The sequence below is a fragment of the Cynocephalus volans genome, chromosome 12, assembly GCF_027409185.1.
Source record: "Cynocephalus volans isolate mCynVol1 chromosome 12, mCynVol1.pri, whole genome shotgun sequence".
Classification (NCBI taxonomy): domain Eukaryota; kingdom Metazoa; phylum Chordata; class Mammalia; order Dermoptera; family Cynocephalidae; genus Cynocephalus; species Cynocephalus volans.
In genome coordinates this window covers 99,668,775-99,693,246 of record NC_084471.1, presented here as the reverse complement: position 1 = coordinate 99,693,246, position 24,472 = coordinate 99,668,775, and the positions used below count along the sequence as shown (strand labels likewise).

General features: G+C 40.8%; 1 protein-coding gene across 4 annotated transcripts in view; it reads left to right on the top strand.

Annotated features, from left to right (window-relative positions):
* The window catches only part of BORCS5 (BLOC-1 related complex subunit 5), a 95,516-nt gene extending 72,194 nt beyond the window's left edge, over positions 1 to 23,322 (top strand). For all 4 annotated transcript variants that reach the window (XM_063075608.1, XM_063075609.1, XM_063075610.1 and 1 more), the window contains one exon: positions 22,640 to 23,322. In XM_063075608.1, the coding sequence (XP_062931678.1) occupies positions 22,640 to 22,870 (231 nt within the window). In that variant the 3' untranslated portion in view covers positions 22,871 to 23,322. The remainder of the gene's footprint in view (positions 1 to 22,639) is intronic.
* The last annotated feature ends 1,150 nt before the right edge of the window (positions 23,323 to 24,472 follow it).

The window sequence follows — 24,472 nt, the reverse complement described above, 5'->3', positions numbered from 1 at the left end:
GAGAGCATAGCAGTGAATGGGGAAAAGAAGATACACAGAGCAAAAATATGAAAGATGAGGCACTGTCGATGAGAATGCTCTGTTGTGGTTTGTAACTAAAATTCTGTAAGAGTTAGATTGGGAAATCCTGAAGCAGATGGGGTTTAAACTAGGTCTTGAAGGAAAACCAGGATTTGGGAAATGGAGAGGCAGAGGCGGGCATTGCTGGTGAGGGTATAGCTTGACAGTCTAAGAAGAAAATCAACTTTGGGGCTTTGGGGACAATGAAGAAACTGTCTTGAGTTCTGGTAAACTTGTTCAAAGGAATCTTCTTTGTGTGAGAACCGCAGAATGTTGGAGCTGAAAGGACCTTAGAGACCCTCTGGTCCAGTGTTATTATTTAGATACAGAAATTGAAGCCTGCAAAGTGAGATAGTGGCCAAAGTTAAATTAAATGTGGATGATGATAAAAGGTTTTTTTTTTTTCAGGTGGCACACATGACATATTTATAAGCCGAGGGGGAAGAGGCAGAAGAGACAAGATCAAAGATGATGGAAAAAAGGGGACTCTTAGAGGAGGTCCCCGAGAAAGCAAGAGAGGGTGAGATTTAGAGCCCTTTGGGGCATTTGTTTTGAGATAACAGGGCGAGTACAGGCACGTTTAGGAAGAGAGGGCAACTGGCATAGATCAGTCACACCCAGGAGCCGTGTGTTCTCTGCGAAGAAGAGGGCAGGCCATTTGTCGAGTGTGACTGTGCTGATTGGATTGTAGGACAGTGATGAGTGTTGAGGCACTGAGGGCTCAGCTGAAGTGGGAAAACATATTTGGTCTTCGTATTTGTGGGTGGTTTGCCATAGTGGTTCTGAGTGCAAACTCCAGAGCCACATTGCCAGGGTTCTGCCTCTAACTAGCTGAGTGACCTCGGACAAGCAACTTAATCCTTGTGAGCCTCAGTTTCCTCTTCTTTTCAGTGGCATAAGACTAGGATCCACTTCAGGGAGGATGCTTTTGTGAGGGTTAAATGAGTTACTCTATGTAAAGTACCTGGGAACATGCCTGCCATGTAGTAAGTACTACATGGCAGTAAGCGCTATAGTGCTGTTACTGTTTTAAATATAAATGATGACTAAAGGAGAAAGGCATAACCTTATTGCCATGAATTGGCCCATATGAAATTTCTTGATACCAGTAGCAGCCTTAATATTGGCCTCTTTTGAGCTCTGTTATTAACAACCTGAGTATGATAAAGAACTAAATATCTGTAAGGCAGATAGTTTTTAGCCCACTGTGGTTCCCTTCAAACATTGCTTGATGTCTTTCATGCCACAAATATGTGATTTTGGAATTTTTGTAGTTAATTTAACTGTTTGTTCTGCTTTATGAGTAGCAAATTGGTGCCCAGGATACACGGATCTTGAGAAATGTGAAACCAGATGGTGGTAAATGATTAGTCCTTGGCTTCTAGGCTATGGATATGTCACTTCTTATCATTTGGGTGATTTTCTGTGATATCTCATCATTTCTAGTTAAGGATTCAGGTTGGCATACAGACACTTTTGGTTTGGGGTTGCATCTTGCATTTGGATTAACTAAAAGGCAACTGCGAAAGGAACATGCTTCCTCTCCATGTGTGCTTTTCCCTGGGGCGGGGGAGGTGGGGCGGGAGGCAGGTGGCAAATACACAGCCCCAGGGAGACATGGTTGAGACATTTAGAGCTTCACTTGTCACCGATCTGGATCATGTTTCTGCCTCACTCTAGTTGCTGTCTGTGGGTAAATATGTTCGTGTATTAAAATACCTTTTTAACTAAGATAAAGCCTCTAGGTTTATTTTGTTAATTACTGCGTGCTTGTTTAAAAGGCCTTGAGAGTAAATTCATGGTATGATTTTGGTAATCTCCGTGTTTTTAATTCTTAGTTGCATTGATAAACATACTGTGTTAGCATAAAACAATATACGAAGCATTGGAAGAGGGTTCAGATGAATGGGGTAAGAAAAAGTTTCAATCCTTAGACAGCCATATTATTCCACAGGATTACAAAGAGACTCTGAGGTTTCTCTAATTCAGCCCTGTTATTGCACAAATAAACCAAAGTCCTCCACGTTTATTTGGGACTTGCCCAGGATCTTTCTACTAGTTAATGACTAAGATGATATTTGAAGATGAGTCTTCCTGATTGCAGCCCTGTCTTCCACTTTACCGTACTACTTATTTTTTCTTCTTTGTAATCCTTTTATTTCATTTTTAGTTATTCCTGTTTGACCCAGTAGGCACTCAGATGGTATTTGAAGGAATACACGAGAGCTGCCATTCATGGGCCTGCACACAGGGCTGGGCAAGGATTTCTTTCTGTCAACAGTACTGTAATGTTTAAGACCTAGCTGGAGCTATTTTTTTCCAAGTATTTGACCTGACTTCCAGTACTTGTGCCCTCCCAGAGTGGGGGGAAGATTGGTGAAGGTCAAATGAGTTGTTTCCAGTGTTATACAGAGAATCAGTGTCTGAACTGGCATTAGCATTCACCTGGAGATCCTTCAATTAAGAGCCTGGTTAGCTTGAACCGTTGACCAGGTGAGGCTGCCACCTTGAACTGAATCTCCTTTAAACTACAACATTGTTAGATTCCTGTTGCTGATTTTAAAAATATTCCAGCATCAGTTGCTGCTTTCTTGACCTGAAATTATAGAATGGGTTGGGAGTGCTTATTTTAAAACTACAAATTTTGACAAGGGCATTGAAATGTCAGCTCTATTTTGTTGAAATACCGAGGCAAGGCATTTCAGGAAAATTTTGTGTTCCTTTTCTGTCTCACAAGTTACTCTGGTATAAATTTCAGCTTGAGACCTTACAATACAGTTATAGTTTCCTCCTTTCTTGTCCTTTGGGCAACCTTTTAGTAGAAAATACAACTAGTCCCTTGGGGGACAGTAAACTGAAATGGGGGATTGGGTTTGTTCTGGGTCATCTGGCTGTAAGGTATGTTGTACAGTGCTTCCTTGGGCCTGGCCCCACACTTCCTTTCTACCAGCACTGTCCTGCCAAAAGACAGAAATCCTGGAAGAGGGCCGAATCTAGTTTATTACTTGCCTGTTGGAAATGTAGGCTTGTGTTTTTTGGCGAGGCATGAGCAAAGCCAAGTTATTTGACTGCTGTGAGATTTAACTGCATTCGGATTCTGGACACTGACATATGAGCATGTGTGAACAGCAGGCCCATTTCCCCCCAGTTTTCTTGCCCTAGACATGCCCCTGAACAGCTGGCTCTGCCAGCTCTCCTAGTACTGGCCATGTGCACATGTGCCAGGCCCCACAGCCCCTGTCCTTCTGCCTCCCCCCATCATTTCCAGTCTGGTAGAGTGGGCACTCTCAGAGGCCCCATGTAGCTTCCTCCCTTGGGAGGAACCCCAGTGTACCTGCAGTCTATAAACCTAGAACTGGAACTAGGGCTAGGAAAAGATATTCCCTGTCCTATATTTCTTTCAGTGAAGAAAAACAAGGAATTTTAGCAAGTTTGAACACTGCTGCAATCCCTAGAACAATGTGTGGCACATAGTAGACATTTAATACATATTTGTTAAATGAACAACTTAATATATTGTTCAATTATTTCAATCAAGTGACTGATAAACTTTCTCATTCTATTAGAGAAAATAAAGGTAATGAGAGTTGCATTAATAGGTAATCTAGGCTGTAGCTGTAAATACTCAAAGATGTGTATGGCTCAAATGCAACAGAAGTTTATTTCTTGCCCGTGTTCAAGGTGAGTGTTTCCGGTTAGTGAGTGACTCTCCTCTATTGGGTTCAGGGATTCAGGGTCTTCCCATCTTAGGGCTCTGCCATCCTCAAAGGACACATTGCTGATACCATCCATTTGGCAGAAGGATAAAGAGAGTAGAATAGCACAGATGGAAGGTTCTTAGGGGCCGAATGTATCACACCTTACTGTGGCTAGAACTAAGTTATGTGGCCGTGGCTAACTCGAAGGGAAGCTAGGCATTGGAGTCCGTATCTGTGCCCAGGGTTATACTAAATTCTGAGCTACATTTTGAACATCTGTGTCATCTTTGAACATATATTCCTAAAATGCATAGCCCAACTTTGAGATTAGGAAGGGCTGGTGCAAGGTTCCACGATAAATTTCACTTGGTTTAAGTCCTCCTCCCAATGAAAACCAAGTGATATTAGGAGAAGACTTATGCTTTTAATGATAAGTGGGGGAAAAAAACCATCACATAACATTGTCTTCAATATGACTTCAACTGTTTGATATTCTTAGTAAAAGATTGGAAGGAAACATGACAATTGTGATGCCCGTTAGTGATGAGACTATAAGTGGTAATTTTTTTTTTTTAGCCTCTCATTTTTCTATATTTTAGAAAATCTCTGTCTTGATCATGTATTACCTTTGGCTTTTTTTTCAACTTGGGATACTTTTATACTTTTGTTCCCCACAATGTATGAACCTTATGTGGGTTCTGTTTCCCTGCCCGCAGATTTTTGACTCAACGAGATAAGAATATGCCTTGCAGAACTTTGTATGCATGTGCCTTTACATGTCCACTTCATTGCTGAACTAGTCAGCTCCGTGCCAGGCTCTCTTCTACGTGCTAAGGATATATCACTGAACAAACCAAACAGACATCTCTCCCTTGTAGCCCTGACATTCCTCTGGGGAAACAAACAATAGACAAGCTAAAAAAGTTAAATAAGATAGCATGTAAGATGGTGATAAGTAAGAAAGGGGATATGAAATGTCAGTGGGGTAGAGAGTTCAGATAGAGTGGCCTGGGAAGGTGTTCCTGGAGAAGAACTTTTAGTACAAAGACCTACTGGCTCACACAGAGCTAGCCAGGAGACCCTTAAAGCTGTCTGTACCTGAAATGGATTAGACTTTTTGGCCAATGACAATGACAGTACCCAAGATTCCATTCATTATTATCTATCTGTTCATTGTCATGTTTATCTGGATATTCTGAACTAGAGGCTTATCTGCTGTCTCTGTTGTTAGTGGAAAAGACACTTGCAAATCTATACTTTTAAAAACATCTCTTGATTCTTTATGATCTCAAGGATTTCCAAAGGATTTCTCAAGGCTATATCCCTGAAGCTTGAGGCAGCAGTTTAAATTTCTTCTGTCCATGCTGGCCTATAATGTTGTAAGACTTTAGTTGACATCCTGATACCGCAGTTCTCCTTCTACATATGAGTGGAGAGCTTGCCACTTCTCTAAGGTCATATCGGTCATTACTGGAAATTGCCCATGCAGAATGTTGACAGCCATCCTGCAGCCCAGAGCAAAAGGATTAATGAATGTGAAGGTGCTCTGGAGGACTGTAAGGAGCTGGGTGAGAAAGGATTATTTTTTGGATTAAAAGTTGTTTATTTTGAATGCAACAAGACAAGCAAGGAGGGATTGCAAAATGTTACACGGTAGAAGTGTGAGCACCAGTGGCATTATTACAGCGTGGCTTCTGTAATGGTTTCTTCCTGTGTCCCACAGTGCCTCAGCCTCTTCTCTTCCCTTCCCTGTCTGCAAGTTCGAGAGTTTGTTCTTGTACCCTTGGTAAGACTTAGCTTCTCTGTACTGTCAGTCACCTGCCTTTCTGTCTTGTATTGTAATAGTCATAGTTGTCTCCAAAATCCACGAAATACAGACTGCTGTGTGGTCTCCACTCCTGCTCCATGCCTTCTGTTGAGCCCCCTCCTGATAGAGTCTGCTCCCCGTCTTTGTCCAATGAATTCTATCCCCCTATCAATACAGGCCAACAGCCTATATACATGAAGTGTCCCCAGTTCCCCTTGATCAGAAGGCAATCTGTCTCCTGCCTCACTCCTTCTCTGGTGCTCAGGAAGTGTTTGATGGACCAGCTCATGTAGTAAAGTTGAGTCGTCACCTCAGCTGTCTGCGTGGGAATGGTAATGGGCCTCTGGATTCTGGACCAGGCTCTAACACATTGTGAATGGTCATCCAGCAGTGGTGCTTACGAGCTCTAGTCTGGTGTCACCTGCAGTATACCAAATTATTATGTTAATATCATTAGCATCATGCCATGTTGGGTGTCTCTGCTTCTTTCTCAGGCGTAGGATAGAAGATTTTAGATGTAAAATATTTAAATTCATATCACCTCTGTGGTCTCTACTCTGAGTCGAAAAAGGGTTGTGTTCATAAATAGTTTGGATGCCTAAATGAGGGAATTTTAGAGCACATAGTTAATCCAGTTTTACATTGTTTAGGCACCTTAGCTTGGGTTTAAAATCTTGAGTGTGTCACTTAGGTCACACAAACATACTTTTACTTTCCTTTAATCCTGGACATAGGAAAGGGAATTCCAGATTAGTGTTGTGGCCCCCAGGTGTTCACCTTGCACCAGCTGTACCTGTCAGCACGGCTTCCCCACGTCCTCACTAGAGTAGTAGTAACAGCAGTAATAACATTGCAGCTGTCATTTTTTTTTACATGCTTGCTGTGTGCCAAGTCTAGAATATACATTTTACATACATTGTCTTCTACCTCTTACAGATAAACTGAGGTTCAGAGACCTGGAAGGGAATGTGTTAAAGGTCACATAGTTGTTGAAAGTGGAGCTGAGATGCAAACCAAGACCCGAAACCCACATTTGAGACTCCATGCTTTTTCTACTATTCTTTTTCATTTCCGTTCAATTTTTGAAAGGCTTTTTGCTTCTAGCTCTTCTCTTTGTTTATGCCTAATGCTCAAACACTTTCCTTTACCCAGTATTCCTTTACAATATTTCCTTCATAGTATCACAGTCTACTTTTACATTCCAAAAGTATCCTTTATAGAATGCAGCCACACTTTAAGAAATAACCCGGAAGACCCAACATTTACATCCTTCAAATGACAAGTCTGCCTACTTTGGTGGTAAACTTTTCCATATCCCCAGTCATGGTTTTGAGAAAGGGGCTTTTTCCCAGTAAGTATCTCAGAGGACTGTGGTAGTAATGAAGGTTGACAGAGAGTGGACTCTGCAGAGGGGCTGCATCTCCCCCACTGCCACTCTGGAGGGATTGCAGAGAGGGAGTCTTCAGGTAGCCAGAGAGCGAGTGCTGGACTGCCTGTCACACGACAGGGAGTCTCACGGAGGCAAAAGATCCAAGATGTCTGTGTCTGTGTGTCTCAGATGTCTACTATCTTTCATGGAATCCAAGGAAAGCTCTCCCAAGGAAGAGGGAGGACTGGGATTTCTGTCCTCAGGCTTTTATCTTTACCTATGTTCTTTTTCTTTTCCTGATTTGCTGCCTTTCAGCGCCACTTTCCAGCCCTTTGGTGGGGGGGGGGCGTAAACTCCCTCACTTGAACATGGTTAATATGGGGAACTGCTTAAAGGTTTTGGAATTTCTTTCCCACTTTGCCACCTAGACATAATGCCAAGGGTAAAAAGGCATAAGGGGAAGTTGGACAAGTAATAAAATAATTATTAGAACAAAGTGATGCAATTCAAATTCCTGAGGTTCTGGTATCTCGTAATTCTCATGGAGATCTGAATAAAATTTGTTCTTTTACTGAGACATTGAGATACGTTGTTTAACAAAGGAAACAGGGTCACTTCAGAATGTCCACACTGTGGTAACTGATGCCATTCAGCCTGTGGTGTAATTAACAAACACATTGGCGACAGTCTGCTCCATTGTTTGTCCCTTGTGCAACAGGAAACGGCAGACTAATAAGGAGCCGGAGAGGTTTACGTAATTCAGGAGGAAGCAGACATGTACGCACAATTTTGCCTGATATCCTCCTAGTTGCAGATCTAGGCTTACCTGAGCAGGTTCCTATCCTGTAATAGACACGGAGATGTTTCTATGATTTGAGTTTGTCATTTGATTTTTGACGTTGATTAACAAGAGATTTTTATTTCCCTTATGACTGGAAATGGTGTCTTGACAAACTTCACTTAGATTACACACACAGTCATAATTCACTGGGCAAAGTAGAACTAACTATGGACAAGGAACTGTCACTGGCAGACTTTGGTTGCTTTGCGCAGTTGACGGTAATGTGATGTGGTGGCCCTTGGAATCAGGAGCTCTGGAGTCCAGTCCTGGCTCTGTCTGTACCAGCTGTATGAACTTAGGCAAACTGCTAACCACTCTGGAGCAATCTTCATCTTTAAAAAGGGGGTTTGGGGGTGGGATTGATCTCTCAGGACCATTGCAGCTCTAAAATTCTTTGTTCTAAGCCCCCTTGGTAAAGTCTAGGATTGTGAAATGCTTGTACAAATGAAATGTCAGAGTACAAAGTGTACAAACAGACTTTGCCAGTGAAAATGTCATTCAGGTTTATCTGCTAAGTTTATTTCCTTTGGTCTCCTCTCAGTTGTTGTTTTATAAATGTCCATGTTATGTCTAGTAATTTGTTGTTTTTGCTATTAAAAAACGGAAATGTCGCTAGTTAAATTAGAAACAAAAGTATTTTTCCACTCCACTTGAAAATTTAAAAAATTGCCATTTAAATTCATCTGTTAAGGATTTCGAAAAGTATTGAACCCATGGTATGTATTTTATTGAAATGAATTGACATTTAATTTTTGAAAGGATGATGGTTTATTTTTCACTTTGCCTGATACATTTTATTTCTTTTTTAAATTAAAAATTTTTTTCTTTATTTTTTTCATTGTACATGTTTATGGGGTACAGTTTGTTGTTTCAGAACATGCATATATTGTATAATGATCTAATCAGAATAGTTAGCATATCTGTCACCTCAACATTTATCATTTCTTTGTGGTTATAACGTTCAAGGTCCTCTTTTCTGGCTATCTTGAAATATACAATACAATATTATTAGCTATTGTCACCCTAGGGCACCAGAATCTATTCTTCCTATCTAACTGTGACTTGGTAACTTTTTACCAGTCTGACAACCTTTCCCTATCCCCTCCTCCCCACTCCCTTTCCCTGCCTCTGGTATGAATTGACATTTAAATTTATTAGCTCTGTAGACAAGATAGGCAAAGGTTAGGTGAGAAAGTGGGGGGTTTGAATTCTGGCTTCACTGCTAGTAATATCTATGTGATCCTGGGCACATTTTGTTATCTCTGAATCCCTAATTTCTCTTCTCTAGTAGAAGATATTTTCCCTGTAGGATTGTTGTGAGGAATAAAGATAATGTATGTAAAGTATGTAGTACAGTATCTGACATTTAGTAGATACACAATGGGTAGAAGCTGTAACAGTAACACATTATTTTATTATGTTAATTAAAATAACTAGGGAATGACTAAATGTTATGTGCTGGGTTCTACCTACCAAGTCATCCTGATATGATGTGCATAGATTAATCGAAAGAAATAGTCCCACTAGTATTAGGATTTCAGGGTTTTTTTTGGTTAGAGCATGTGGACTGAGATTTGCCAGAGAGATATTTCCCTTGTCTGATTTACAGATCAAAGGTATGTACATGAGAATAAATGGCAAGAGTTTATCCTTAAAGCTGTCATTGCAAACTATCGGCTTCAGAAACAAGGTCACGTCAAAATGTTCAGTATGTGGTAATTGGTGCCATTCAGTCTGTGGTGTAATTAATAAAAACATCTGCCCATTGTTGTCCATTGTGCAAGAGAGAGGCATCCAGAAAAGATTCCTCCAGAGGACCCCTAAACGCTCTGTGGGAATGGCGATCTGGAGGAGAGGCAGAAAGCCAGAACAAACATTGGTGACGGTGAACGGTTTGTGTCGCATCCTTGCGTTCCCTAAGCTAAGAGTTTAAATCTGTCTGAGTCCCACTAGAGGTCAGGTGGTGAAGCTATGGCGGGGAGAGAGTGTGGGGGTGGCCTAGAGTGTGCCAGACTTCGGTTGGTGGCAAGTGGCATTCTACTGTCTGAAGTGGAGGAAGCCAGTAACATGATCAAAGACAAAATCAGGAGGTAGCTGATGTCGGACGGCTGGAGTAACCGAACATAGGAACCAGCTTTCTAGAGGGGAGGAAGGATCTTGAAGAAGCTCCAGTGAGAAGCAAAAAATGGTAACTGTGTGAGGGGCTGGATAGGATAATTAGCTTGGGTTAGTAATCAATTCACTACATATATGTACAAGGAGTCTTCGAAAAGTTTATGGAAAGATTCATTTTTTCTTTTAAGTCTGTTTTTCCATGAACTTCTTGAAGTAACTCAGTATATCAAAACATCATGTTGTCTACCTTAAATATACAGTTTTTATTAAAAGAAAAAAAAGAATTGTAGCCAGTACAAGTCAGTTTCAGAACAGGTAAAGAAGGTTCCAGAGTACTGCTGAGGCCTGGTATCTCATATTTCCTTTTGGGGTCAGTTGATGCATGGTGTTGTTAATGAAAAAATCCAGGATTTGATGAACACAACATTTTACCTTGGACTGTTCCTTTTGTGGACTCAGCTGCTACCTTCCTTTATGATTAAAAATGTTTTACTTGGCCTCAGCAATTTGTTTTAGAGCCACTTTGACAGTGTGTAGTCCAGGATTGCCAAATAGGTTTCATCATCTTTTTGTGAACTCTGATCATTTGAAAGTGGCCATCTGGGGGTCCAGTGTCAGGAAGGGCTCTGAGTCCCAGTCAGATTTAAGGAACAACCATGATGCATTACCAATATCTGTCACAGGTATGGGAGAAGGAAGTTAGGTACTTGAGTATATTTATTTATCTGTTTGTTTATTTTTTTAAATTGAGATATAATTTGCATGTCATAATTCATCCTTTTACAGCGTACAATTCAGTGGTTTTTCGCATTTTTACAAGGTTGTCCAAATAACCCCACTATCTAATTCCAGAATACTTTTGTCACCCCTAAAAGAAACTCTGTACACATTAGCAGTCACTCCTCATTCTTGTAGTTCCCTGTCCCCTGGCAGCTACCAATCTACCTTCTGTCTCTGTGCACTTGCCTTTTCTGGGCATTTCATATAAATGGAATCATGTGATATGTGGCCTTTTGTGACTGGTTTCTTTCACTTAGCATAATGATTTCAGAGTTCTTCCACATTGTAGCAGGTATCAGTAACTCATTCCTTTTTATGGCTGAATAATATTTCATTATATGGATATACCACATTTTGTTTATCCATTCATCAGTTGCTGGACATTTGGGGTTTTTTTTGGCCTATTATGAATAATGCTGCTATGAACATTTGTGTTCAAGTTTTTGTGTGAACATATTTCAGTTCTCTTGGGTATATACCTAGGAGTGAAATTGCTGGCTATGTGGTAACTCTGTTTAAGTTTTTGAGAAATTGTTCTTCAAAGGGGCTGAAACCATTTTACATGCTCACCAGCAATGTGTAAGTCCAATTTCTCCACGTCCTCACTTACACTTGTTTATGGTCTCTGCCTTTTTATTTGAGTCACGCTAGTGGGTGTGAAGTTGTGTCTCTTCGTGGTTTTGATGTTCATTTCCCTGATGGCTAATGATATTGAACATCTTTTCACATGCCTATTGGCTGTTTGTACATCTTCTTTGGAGAAATGATTTCACCTGTAATTGCAACACCAGATTTCACCCTCAGAACAGTAGTAATTTCCATAGCTATGCTAACTTTTTTCTAATTGGGAAAATTGGTAGTTCTGAGTTTCAGAAACATGTGAGGAAGGTGGATATTAAAGCTTTATGTAGAACAGTGAAGCCGTTTTCTTTGAATGTTGTCATATAATTTGGGAATTTCTTTATTTTAGTATCATGAAAAACAAGTTTCCAAGCATATTTAGCCATTTAGTGGAATTTGTTATAATAATATAACCTTACATTTTTATAGCTCTGTTCTGTTTTCAAATCACTCTTGTATAAATATCATCTCATTTATAATCTTCATAACACTGCTATGAGATAGGATGGACAGATGGGCAGGTATTATTATCCCCATTTTTAAAAAGTAGAAGCTGAGATTCAGTTTGTGATTTGTCCAAGGTCACAGAATTAGTAGGATTTAAATTCAAGCCTTCTTCTGTCATTTTATGTAATGAATTATTAGTCAAAGCAGGGATTTGGGGGGTGAGCTTACATTGCTAAAAATCAGCAATGTGTCCATTTCCAGATAGACGTTTAGTCATGGGCAAGTCTCAACAGATTGTTATTAACCTCAGAATTCATTATTTGGATAGCTGTACCAGGATGAATTGTCATTTTTCCATTTAGCCCCTTTAGCCAGAAAACCCTTACAATAAAAGAGCAGAATTATATATCATTGTGTGTTCATAACATTTTGAGCACAGAAGGATATCTATTCAAAGAAAGAACAAAGCTGGGGGTGGATTTGGAACTGTAAGAAGAGGGCAGGCAGTCCTTGGTTAGCTGGCCTTGGCCCACATGGCCTCCTCCTCCCTGCCTCTGTGTTCCTAAATTGACCTCCTTGGGAAACAGGAATGTCAGTGCAGAATGAGTGCGGGGAAAGTGAGCTGTCTGTTGAGCCCTTGAGGGGTTGACCTTAAGGCTTAAGTTAACTGAGAGACATCACATTAAATGTTCAACATTGCTTTTAAAGGGTGGAGAAGGTGAGTGTCTTTTTCTTTTTAATGCAGTCTCAATTAAGTCTAACAATCTTTTTTGTTTTTAACATTTCTTTTAAACTTAAGTATCTTAGGGATAGGAAAAGCAAGTCTATTGAACATATAGACATGAATTTTGTTAACTGTGGAACACAATTTACCTACTTATTTTTCTTTTGACTCATGATAGAGTTATTAAACTTGCTTATGACTATCTTATACATATCTACAACTCGAGGTTTTAGAATTTAGATGTACAGTAGCTTTATGAAGCTGTTATTGCTATATCATGTATCTTTTCTAACTTAAAATTAATTACAGCCCTTATAGTATGTATCAGTACTTAGAAAAGTTTACCTTTACTTTGGAAAGAAAACTACATCAAGCACAGTGACGTCTTTCGTAGGGTGCTCAACTGCCACAAACCAGCATCAAACCTTACTTTATCAGGAAATTTTATGTAACAGAGTTTTTGCTGGAGGTGTTATTTATTAAAGCTCTTGTGCTTGCTTTCAAAATATTTTTTGAAACATATATATGCATGCATGTATACTTACATATTTTTGTGTATATGTATACCATTTGGGGTAGCACCAAACAGTGGTAATAGTTACTCATTCTCATGGCTGAAGATATAGGTCAAAAACACATGGAAGGACTTGTAGGTAAGTAATGATTGTAATTACTACATAGCGTGAAATGATTCTGTAAGGAAACTTTCAGATGAGTAATGTGACTCTGTTGTAAGATTTTCAGTAGCAGAAGTCCTGAACAAAAAATAAAACATGTCAGCAAAAAACACAATGGTAAATTGTCATCTAAGTGATTGTGCAAGCCTTGAAGGTGGTTAGTGTAATAGGAGGCGTAATCGTAATCTCCCCTGCCTTTACAACAAAGATAGATTGTGTCTGTTTGGATACCTCAAATGTCATCATTTTCTTCTGCCCTATTCACTGTATTTCTTACCTTGCCTTTCCATTCTTCATGTAAAAGAGGTTTCTAGACACAATTTCTGTAGTTCACATATGTTTTATCACTTACAGAGCTCTTTTTTTTCTGGGGGCTCTTCTAGGTACATGTTATCTCCTTTTATCCTCAGGTCAACCCTATGAGATAGGTGCTGTCATTATTCCCAATTTAGGGACAAAGAAGCCGAGGATCAAAAAGGTTAAGTAACTGGTTCTAGGTGATCAGTCACATGCAGAACTAAGATTTTGACCCTTTCTGCCAGACACCACTATCTTCATCTGCAATTTGTATTTATATTTATATTTATATTTATATTTATATTTATATTTATATATTTGGTAATAAAACTGGAGCTTATTCAGCCTCACATTAATTCTTTATTTATTTTATTGCTTTTGTAGAAGCCCTCTCCCCTCCCTGCAGACTCTGAGTCATTCAGCTCAGGCTCAGAATGGCTTCAGATGTCTAAGAAGGTTATCTGCAGGGTCTGGATGGTCTCCCCACACCTGAGCCAAAAGCTCTGGCTAAATCTTGGAAGGTGAACTATTGAGAATTGAAGCCAGTGGGTCTGAAAGCAACTGGGTCTTATTCTGCCACTCTAGCTCAGTCAGGAACTGAACAGAATTTTTTCCCTTCCACACTGCATCAGGGCTTCAGCAAAGGAGTTCTGTTGAGACAACCTTCTGATTAGTATGTAGCTAACTCTTTTTTTCCTGATCTGTAGTCCAACTTAGTTAACAGTGCCTGAGGTACAATCTTCAGATTAGTTTTACTCTTTAACACCTCCTTGGCTCCTTTGTCCCAAGAGGGCCAGATCCCACTTCCAGGTAATCTCCTGCAGGACTTTTCTCTGGGCCCTTCACCCAATTCCAGTGGCTCCTCACTGGTCCGTTCTTCCGTGCTTTTTTTTTTTTTTTTTTTTTTTTAAGTTCAGTTGATTTCTTTTTTTTTTTTAAAAGATGACCGGTAAGGGGATCTTAACCCTTGACTTGGTGTTGTCAGCACCACACTCACCCAGTGAGCAGACCGGCCATCCCTATATGGGATCCGAACCCGCGGCCTTGGCACTCCCAGCGCCGCACTCTCCCGAGTGAGCCACGGGCTTGGCCCAGTTCAGTTGATTTCTAATAAGTAGTTGGGGAGTCCCACTTTCCTGAAACAGATCTTAATTCTCCTTCCCCAATGTTCATCACAGCACTCTTTACAATAGCCAAGAGTTAACCAGCCCAAATGTCCATCATCGGATGAGTGGATACGGAAAATGTGGTATATCTACACAATGGAATACTACTCAGCTATAAAAACGAATGAAATACTGCCATTTGCAACAACGTGAATGGATCTTGAGAGAATTATACTAAGTGAAACAAGTCAGGCACAGAAAGAGAAATACCACATGTTCTCACTTATTGGTGGGAGCTAAAAATAAATAAATAAATTCACACACACAAAAAAAACCCGGGGGGGAGGGGGGGAGAAGACATAACAACTACAATTCCTTGAAGTTGATACGACAAGCAAATAGAAAGGACATTGTTGGGTGGGAGGGGGGAGAGGGAGAAGGGAGGGGGGTTTTGGTAATGGGCCACAATAATCAACCACATTGTATATCGACAAAATAAAATTAAGAAAAAAAAAAAAGCTGTTTTTTTTCACCGTTGAAATTTGATAATTCAGTAATATTTTAGTGAGACAGAGGCCTTGGAGCAGTTCTGAAAAGATCCCAAATTTGGGTTTGTTTCTTAATATTGAATTGTAAGAGTTCTTTATATATATAGGATGTAAGTCTGTTATCAGATATATGTAATTGTGAATACTTTCTTAGTCTGTGGCTTGCCTTTTCATTTTTTTAATGGTGTCTTTTGAAGAGAAGTTTTTAATTTTGATAAAGATCAATTTAACTATTTTTTCTTTTTTCTTTTAATTTATCAATATGCAATGTAGTTGATTTTCATGTCCCTCCCTTTACCAATTCCTCCTTTCCCTCCCTCTCTCTCCCCCCTCCCTCCTCCATCAACATCATATCTGTTCACTTGTTGTAAGAAGTTCAAGGAATTATTGTGATTGTTGTGTCTTCTTCCCCCACCCATCCCATTTGTTTGTATATTTATTTATTTATGTTTATTAGCTCCCACAGATAAGTGAGAACATGTGACATTTCTCTTTCTGTGCCTGGCTTATTTCACTTAATATAATTTTCTGTAAGTCCATCCATGTTGCTGCAAATGGTAGTTTTTTTTTTTTTTTTTTCTTGGTAGCAGAGTAGTATTCCATTGTGTAGATATACCACAATTTCCTTACCCACTCATCCGATGATGGGCATTTAGGTTGGTCCCAACTCCTGGCTTTTTAAATAGCACTGCAGTAAACATGGGAGTACAGGTATCCCTTTGACATGTTGATTTCCATTCCTCTGGGTATATTCCCAGCAGTGGGATAGATGGGTCATATGGTGGATCTATCTGCAATTGTTTGAGGAACCTCCATACCTTTTTCCATAAAGGCTGCACCATTTTACAGTCCCACCAACTGTGTAGGAGAGTTCCTTTTTCTTCACATCTTTGCCAGCATTTGTCATTCTCAGTATTTTGGATATTAGCCATCCTAACTGGAGTGAGATGGTATTTCAAAGTGGTTTTGATTTGCATTTCCCGAATGCTGAGTGATGTTGAGCATTTTTTCATGTGTCTGTTGGCCATTTATATATCTTCCCTTGAGAAATGTCTGTTCAACTCCTTTGTCCCTTTTTTAATTGGGTTACTTATTTTTTTGCTGTTAAGCTGTTTGAGTTCATTGTATATTGTGGATATTAATCCTTTGTCAGATGTTTATTTTGCAAATATTTTCTCCCACTCAGTTGTCTTTTGGCTTTGTTAATTATTTCTTTTGCTGTGTAGAAGCTCATTAGTTTGATATAATCCCATTTTATTTTTCTTTGGTTGCCTGTGCTTTGGGGGTCATTTGTATTTATAAAGTCTGTACCCAATATCCTACTTCCTGGAATGTTTCCCCTATGTTTTCTTTAAGGAGTTTTATTGTTCCAGTACATATATTTGATTCTTTAGTTTGTCTTGAGTTGATTTTGGTATATGGTGAGAGGTACAGGTCTAGTTTCATTCTCCTACATATGAATGTCCAATTTTCCTAGTACCATTTACTGAAGAGGTAGTTTTTTCCCCAGTGTGTAGTCTTGGTGCCTTTGTCAAAGATCAGATGGCTGTAGGTACATGGGTTGATTTCTGGTTTATCTATTCTGTTCCATTGGTCTTGTGTCTGCTGTTTTTATGCCAGTACCATGCTGTTTTGGGTTCCATAGCTTTGTAGTATAGTTTGCCATTTCTACACTCCCAACAATGAGCTAGCAGAAAAAGAAATCAAGAAAGCTAGCCCTTTTACAGTACTCACCAAAAAAATAAAATACCTTAGAATAAATTTACTCAAGGATGTGAAAAATCTCTATGACGAGATCTACAAACTGCTGTTGAGCGAAATTAAAGAGGACAGAAGAAGATGAAGATGGAAAGATAGCCCATGCTCTTGGATTGGAAGAATTAACATTGTGAAAATGTCCATACTACCCAAATTAATCTACAGATTCAACGCCATCCCCGTCAAAATTCCAATGACATTTTTCTCAGAACTGGAAAAACAATCCTAACGTTCATATGGAATAACAAAAGGCCATGGATATCCAAAGCAATTTTGAGCCAAAAAAATAAAGCTGGAGGCATAACACTACCTGACTTTAAACTATTTTTTCTTTCATGGTTAGTGCTTTTTGAACCTAAGAAACTTTGCCTACCCCAAGGTACCAAAGATTATTCTTCTATGTTTTCTTCTAGAAGTCTTAACAGTTTTGGCTTCTACATTTAGGTCTGTGATCCATTTCATGTCAATTTTTGTGTATGGTACAAGGTATATGGATCTAGGTTCATTTTTTCCTCATATGGATATCTAGTTGTTCTAGTACAAATAGTTGAAAAACTTTCTTTTCCCATTGAATTACCTTGGAAGCTTTGTTTAAGAAAAAAAGAAGAGAAATTAATTGACCATATATTTTTAGATCATTTTTATACTCTCTTCAGTTTCATTGATCTGTATGTCTCTATGCCAACACCAACTATCCTGATAACTGTAGCTTTAAAGTAAATCTTGAAATCAAGTACTATAAGTCTTCAAACTTTGTTCTTTTTCAAAATTCTTTTGGCCATTCTATGTACTTTAGAATCAGTTTATCAGTTTCTACCAAAAATGCCTTTCAGAAGTTTGATGTGTATTGCAATTGAATCTATTGATCAATTTGGCAAGAATTAACATCTTAACAATATTGAATCTTCCAATCCATGAACATGCTATAGTTCTACATTTTTTGGGATCTCCTTTAATTTTTCACAGCAGTGTTTTTGTAATATCAGTGTACTGGTTTTGTACATATTTTATTGAATTTTCTCCTAAGTATTTCACATTTAAAAAAATTATTAATAAATAAATAAATAAATAAATAAAAAGATGGCCAGTAAGGGGATCTTAACCCTTGGCTTGGTGTTGTCAGCACCACACTCTTCCAGGTGAGCCACAGGCAGGCCCTAGTATTTCACATTGTTGATGTAATTGTAAAGAGTACTCTTTTATTCCATTGTGTAGTTGTTCATTGTTATATAGAAATACAGTTGATTTTTGTATATTGACTGTATCTCTTGCAGCCTTACTAAATTCACTTCCTTAAAATTCTCTAAGTATACTATCACATCATCTGCAGATAAAGGCCTTTTTATTTATTCCCTTCTGATTTCTATGCTTTTTATTTCTTTTTATCGATTTACAGCACTGGCTAGGACCTCTACTGCAATGTGGAATAGAAGTGGTAAGAGTGGACATCCTTGCCTTTGTTCCTGATCTTAGGAACAAAAGAGTCTTTCACTAATAACTATGGTATTAGCTGTAGGTTTTTCATAGGTGCTCTTTACCAGGTTGATGGAGCTTCCTTCTGTTCCTAGTTTGCTGAAAATTTCCATAATGAATGTATACTGAATTTGAAATGCTTTTTCAGCATCTGTTGAGATGATCATATGCTTTCTAGCCTTTATTCTGTGGAAATGGTGCATTACTTTGATTTTCAGATATTGGAAAAGCTTGTCTCCTTGTGATAAACATCACTTGGTCATAATGTATTATTCTCTTTGTATATTTCCAGATTTGATTTGCTGATATTTTGGGTCCAGCCATGTGGGCCATTGAGCCCACTCTGTGCATATGAGGTATTTGGAACAAACTTGAGCACATTCTAAAGATGTCTAAGACCTTAGAGAAGCCAGCGGTTATACTCAAAATAATCTCCCCTCTTTTTCACCTGTCCTTTGAACTGTGCTGCTGCTGGAGGTGGTATATGAACACACAGGGCAAGGTTTGAAATGAGAGTTCAAGTAAACTGTGAGCTCTTCGAGGGCGGGGCTTTATCCCATGCATTCCTATCAACATGAGATAGAATTCAGCTAATGTTACAGGGACGCACAATGACAGCAGCCTATACAAGATGAAAGCTTATTCTTCTCTCTCAGGCCTGGTGCTGCTCTTACCCACCTATGTCCTCGGGAACCTAGCTTATAGCTAGCTCATGGCCCCGCCAGCCCAGGGATGTGACCTTAGTTGTCCTCATGCTGCACGTGGACCTCACTTGCATCTCAGCATCAGCGGAATGGAGGAAGGGACGAAGGAGAAGAGTGCATATGCGCTAACTTTCAAGGAAGGTATCCAGAAGCCACCATGGGAGACTTCTACGTAAACATGCCACTGGCGAGAACTTAGTCATGTGGGCACAGCAAGGCGAGGGTTTTGAGGCAAAAGTCTTAGAGAATAAACAGTCATTTGCTGTCCATTGGAAAATCAAATAGTTTGTTCATTTAACTGGGTTTTTAGGAAGTTCCTGAAACAAAGTTATTTGCAACTTTTTATCTTTCTGAGCCTGAGTTTCCTGGAATAGTAAAGTTATGTTAACAAAGACAATGGAAAAGAAAAGTCATGTTGATGTCTGCAGTAAGCTGTGTGGGTGTAAGTTTCAGTTCTCTGTGTCTGTATCTTTAGGACCTAGCGTGGTGCACGGCACATGAGAGTGCTCAGTGAATGTCCACTGACTGTGTGTGTTAATAGCTCACACTCAGCAGGGGCTCATTGTGTGCTGGGCAGTAGAGTAAGTGTTTCACATGCAGCATCTTGTTTCATCCTTTTTTTTTTTTTTTTTTTTTTTTTTTTGTGACCGGCCGCACCGCGCTCAGCCATTGAGCGCACCGGCCATCCCTATATAGGATCCGAACCCGCGGCGGGAGCGCTGCTGCGCTCCCAGCGCGTGCTCTCCCGAGTGTGCCACGGGGTCGGCCCTTGTTTCATCCTTGACAGTCCAATAAAGTAACCATTGCTGTTATCCCCACTGCTTAGCAGATGAGGAAACTGAGGCTTAGATAAGTTTTCATACCTTTATTCAACAAATATTTATTTAGGATATACTATGTGCTAGGTACTGGGAATATAGCAGGGTTTAAAACAGACCAAAATCCTTGCCCTTGTGGAATGTTCATTCTAGGTAATTTTCTAAAATCACGTAGATACTGAGTAGAGGGTAGCACTTCAGTCTAGATAGTCTGACTGCAGAGCCTTCATTAGCCACTGTTGGATTGGTAGGTGATGGGCTGATGAGAGCAGTGGGCACAACTCTTAACTGTCCCTTCCACAGAGGGCTTCTGTGGTGGCCCTTGGCTACGGCTTGCATGGTTAGATTGCCCGATCCTAAGCTGTGTCTTTTGAATGACTGTGGGGTGTTCACTGAGGGAATCTTAGATATCGTCGTCTCTGTCAGGAATAGTACAATTAGCGTATATGCTATCCTGTCAGAATCTGTGTGCCTAATAAGGAAGGCAAATAGGGATGTGTTCCCAGATTGTCAAAATGGTAAGATTCAGAATTGCGTTAGATACTGTGTTATTGCCTAAAGCCATATCAAGTGTGTTAGAATAAGTGTGGAACTGGGGTTCATAGAGCAAAGGTAGGGAGTATGGATCAGGGACAGTGTTGCCTCAAAAGAGCAAAGGGCAGGGACATCAGAAATAGGCATCACCAGTGTTGTTATACTTTTCCAGGTATTAAATTCTTACTTGCACCAAATTGAGACTTTCTTTGCAGCAATCAAAAAATGGGGGAAAGGATTTTAAGCTAATAATTTTCCCATCATACGATTTGATGTTCTTTAATGTACCAACTAAAGTCTCATGTAGCACTGATGTCTCTCAGTTAGGAAATATATGTAAAAGGAAGGTGCTGGACTTAGGAGCTGTGGGTTCTCATTTTGGTTGTGTCACTTTGAGACCTTGGAGGTCACTCAACCTCAGGTTTCCTCGTGGTTTTTTTCTTCCGTGGACTGTAATGGACATGACTCTTGAAAGACATGACATAAGCATGTGCAGTGAGCATGACTGAATTACGTGTGCTCACCTAAGCATACTGTGGTTTTGGAAGAAAGCTCTGGATATATTGAGCATGGGCCCCAGCTGTCCGTGGAAGTGTGCAGGGAGGTGCCATTTGAACAGTTACCTCACAAAGGTAGTTATAAACACTGATCGGATATGAATCGGGGGGGACAGCTTGATGGCCAACGACTGTAGACATAAGTTAGAGCCTTGGAGGCCATAAACCCCTCAAGGGTCTGTCACATAAACCCCGCAAGGGTCTGTCTAGTCTGGTAGAGTTTGGGGGTGGAGGGCTGGGAATGCCCCTGGCAAGTGAAATGTGATGATCCAAGAAGGGTCTGAATTCTGGAGGGGCAGTTCAGTGAGCTGTGCTGGTTTCCTACGAGGATTCCAGCTGGCTCGCACATCACCCACCATCTCTCAGAAGGTGGAGTATTTCTAGGTGCTGGATTGAATTGGCATCCTGAAACCCCTGGTTGAATGGTATGACACTAATTTACTGGCTCACGGATTCCAAAGTACTGAAGGACTGAACAGGGTTACAGAGAACCCCTGAGGGCATAAATTGTTTCTGTGTTATTTGGAATTTCCCATTCAGATGGATTTTATTTTTCTCTCCCTGTGCCCCCTCCCACTAGCTGCTCTTTTTGTCCCCTAGGCATTTCAAAACAAGGGGAGAGCCAATATAGAGAAAACATGCAGTAATATTGCCCCCGCGCCTCCCCTCCCCCCAGTACAAAATAAAAATAGAACTGGTTATTTTTTCTTGGTGCAGGCTTTGGTCTCCTATGTGTATGTGTGTTTGTTTTTGTCTCTGTGGTGACATGCATTGAGCACTTTGCGTCATGCTGGGGTTGGGAAAGGGGTGATCCTGGAACAGACAAGAAAGAAGGCTGAAGTGGCCTTTGAAACTTTGGGATGGAAATGTGGGTCTTCATAGTTTAACTGCTTCTTCCCTGGTCTGGGAGGGAAACAAGGGGTGACCGGGTGGATGTGGGGTCCATGCAGAGGAGGGGGTACAGGCCCCCGACATGCAGGAGGTGTCCTCCCTCTATTTTTATCCAGATGATAGTTTCCATTTTATCAGGGGAAAAAAAGAGGTCAAAGAAGGGGAGCCCAGATCCTGAAGTTTGTTTAATGGGGATAAGAGTGCATGAGGATGTCTTCACAATTTGACAAACAGTGGTGTGGTCTGTTGTCTGGACTGGAGCCTTGGGGGGCACTGTTGGTCCTGCAGGGAGAGCCACCCTTTCCCCTGCGGTTCCGCCTGAGTGATGGCCACACTGCGGCCATTCAGGGAAGAGAGGGAGGGAATGAAGACCTAGTTTTAAAGTACCTCTGACCATGCTGAGTTGTATGCTAGATGTGTTTGCTTGTGTGATCTCATTTAGTCCTTACCATGACTGTGCACCTCTGGAATTAGTCCCTTGCTTTCTGCAGAGAAGGATGAGACAGAAAGGATAACCCTGCTCTGTGTGATTTCCACGCCCAGTATTCTTTCATGTAGAAGGACAGAGATAGAAATCCCAGGGTCTCAACAAGGCCTGAATAGCTCACGCTCCCAAAACACAGAGCCGGGGCAGTCATTTGTTAGTCCTCCTCTGCAGCGTCGATGAAGCTGTGTCCTTGAAGGGCTTCCTGCAAAACTGGGCAGCTTCCACCTGACCTGTGGGGCTCTGTGCCTCATGCTGGACACCTGACCCTCTGGAGAGGACTCGCTTATACAAAGTTTAACATATTTTACTTCTTTTTCCCTTCTGCAGATGGATCTGTCCGTAGAAACCCTCTTTAGCTTCATGCAGGAGCGCCAGAAAAGATATGCCAAATATGCGGAGCAAATCCAGAAAGTCAATGAGATGTCAGCCCTCCTCCGCCGCATCCAGATGGGCATCGACCAGACGGTGCCGCTGATGGAGAGACTCAACAGCTTGCTGCCCGAGAGCGAGAGGCTGGAGCCCTTCAGCATGAAGCCCGACCGCGAGCTCAAGCTGTAGCGGCCTCCTCCCGCTGGCGGGCTGGCCCGCACGGACCCCAAACACCCTCAGAGCCAGGGTCCTGCCATTTGACGGGGCCGGAAGCTCGGGGGTTCTGGAGCTCCCTGGAGTGGATGTGAAGCTGGCTGGCTGGCACGAAAACCGACTTGGCCCTGCTCCTTCCCTTCATGCGTTTTCCCTGTGCAAAATGAACCTAATTCTTGGTGGTAACCAAAGTTGGAACATTTGAATTGTTATGATTTCTTTAAAGAACTCTGCATTGAGAACTATTTTTATTTTGTTTAGATTTTTTTTTTAATTGAGGGTGTATATAGTCTAGTCTAGCTACTGGCGTGAAAATAGAGAGAGAAGGGTCTGAGAAATGTTTTAAGCTCTGTGTGCTTGATGCCCTCATGAGACTTTACTCAATAGGCTCTCTGGGTTATGGGTTGTAAACATGAAAAATGAATTAATCTAGGTCTCTGTGTTGTTACTGTTCCTGACTAATTCCATCACATCAAGTCTTTATCTGGGGCACCCTCTTCCTGCCCTGATGAAACACTGGTTTTTTTGTTGTGTACCAGGGTATGGTGTCCCTTGTGTGTTGTCACTGGAAACTGAAGACTCCCTTTTACCCCCTCAGCAGGTTCATCTCCTGCTAATAACTGGTTTCCTTGATGCAGACATAGTTTAGGTTTCTTTTTATTACCTCAACACTGGCAGGACACCGATTTTTGTAATTTTAACTAGCATTTGTTTTGACTAGCCTAGTAAACACGTGGGACATTAAGAGAGCTGGCTGTGGAGATCATTTATTCAGCAGACACTGATTGAGCCCATCTGATGTGCCAGACCTTGTGCTGGGGACACACCAGTGGCCCTTCAATTCTAAAGAGAAAAAACTCAAAACTTTGCTTGATTTCTGTGAGAGTTTAGGGAGTGAAGTGATTTGAGGAACAGCAGAAGTGCTTAGGGCGGTACTTTGCATGTCATAGAAGCTGTCATGGAAGAAGAAAGGACTGAAGAAGCAAAGCCAGGAATGCAGGGAACAGACCCAGGCAGGCAAACAGACTGAGGGCTGGGGTTAAGGACGTCCCTGGGGCCTGCGGCTGCCACCTTGTTCCCTTCATTCCTCCAAACCCCAGCAGGTGTTTCTTAGATGTCAGAAACAGCCTTCAGTGTATTTATAAGATTAAAATTGATGCCACTTAATTTAGCATATCTCAGCTAAACTTTATCAGATTCCAGTCTTGGACTTTAATCAATTACCATCTTGTAAGGTTCTTAGAACCCAGCATAAAATGTAGGATATAAAACAACTGGATGATAGCAGCAGCATGAACATTCAAGCTAAAAAGAAAAAGAAAATCTTTTAATTCATTGGAAAAAAATTAGTAGTTTCTATCTAGTATTTTCTAATGGCCAACAAAAGAAATATTGTGTATTTTCTCTGAGCTATAAAGACAAGTTGGAAGCCAGAGCCAAGGCAACAGGCCCAGGGAAGCATCTGCCTTTTTCAAAGGGTAGCCTTCCTGGAACTGGTGCCCGCCTTCCTCATCAGGAAGGTGGGGTAGAGACATCCGGCCTGCGGAGATACAGGAGGCCTGCGGGGGCCACGGAGGA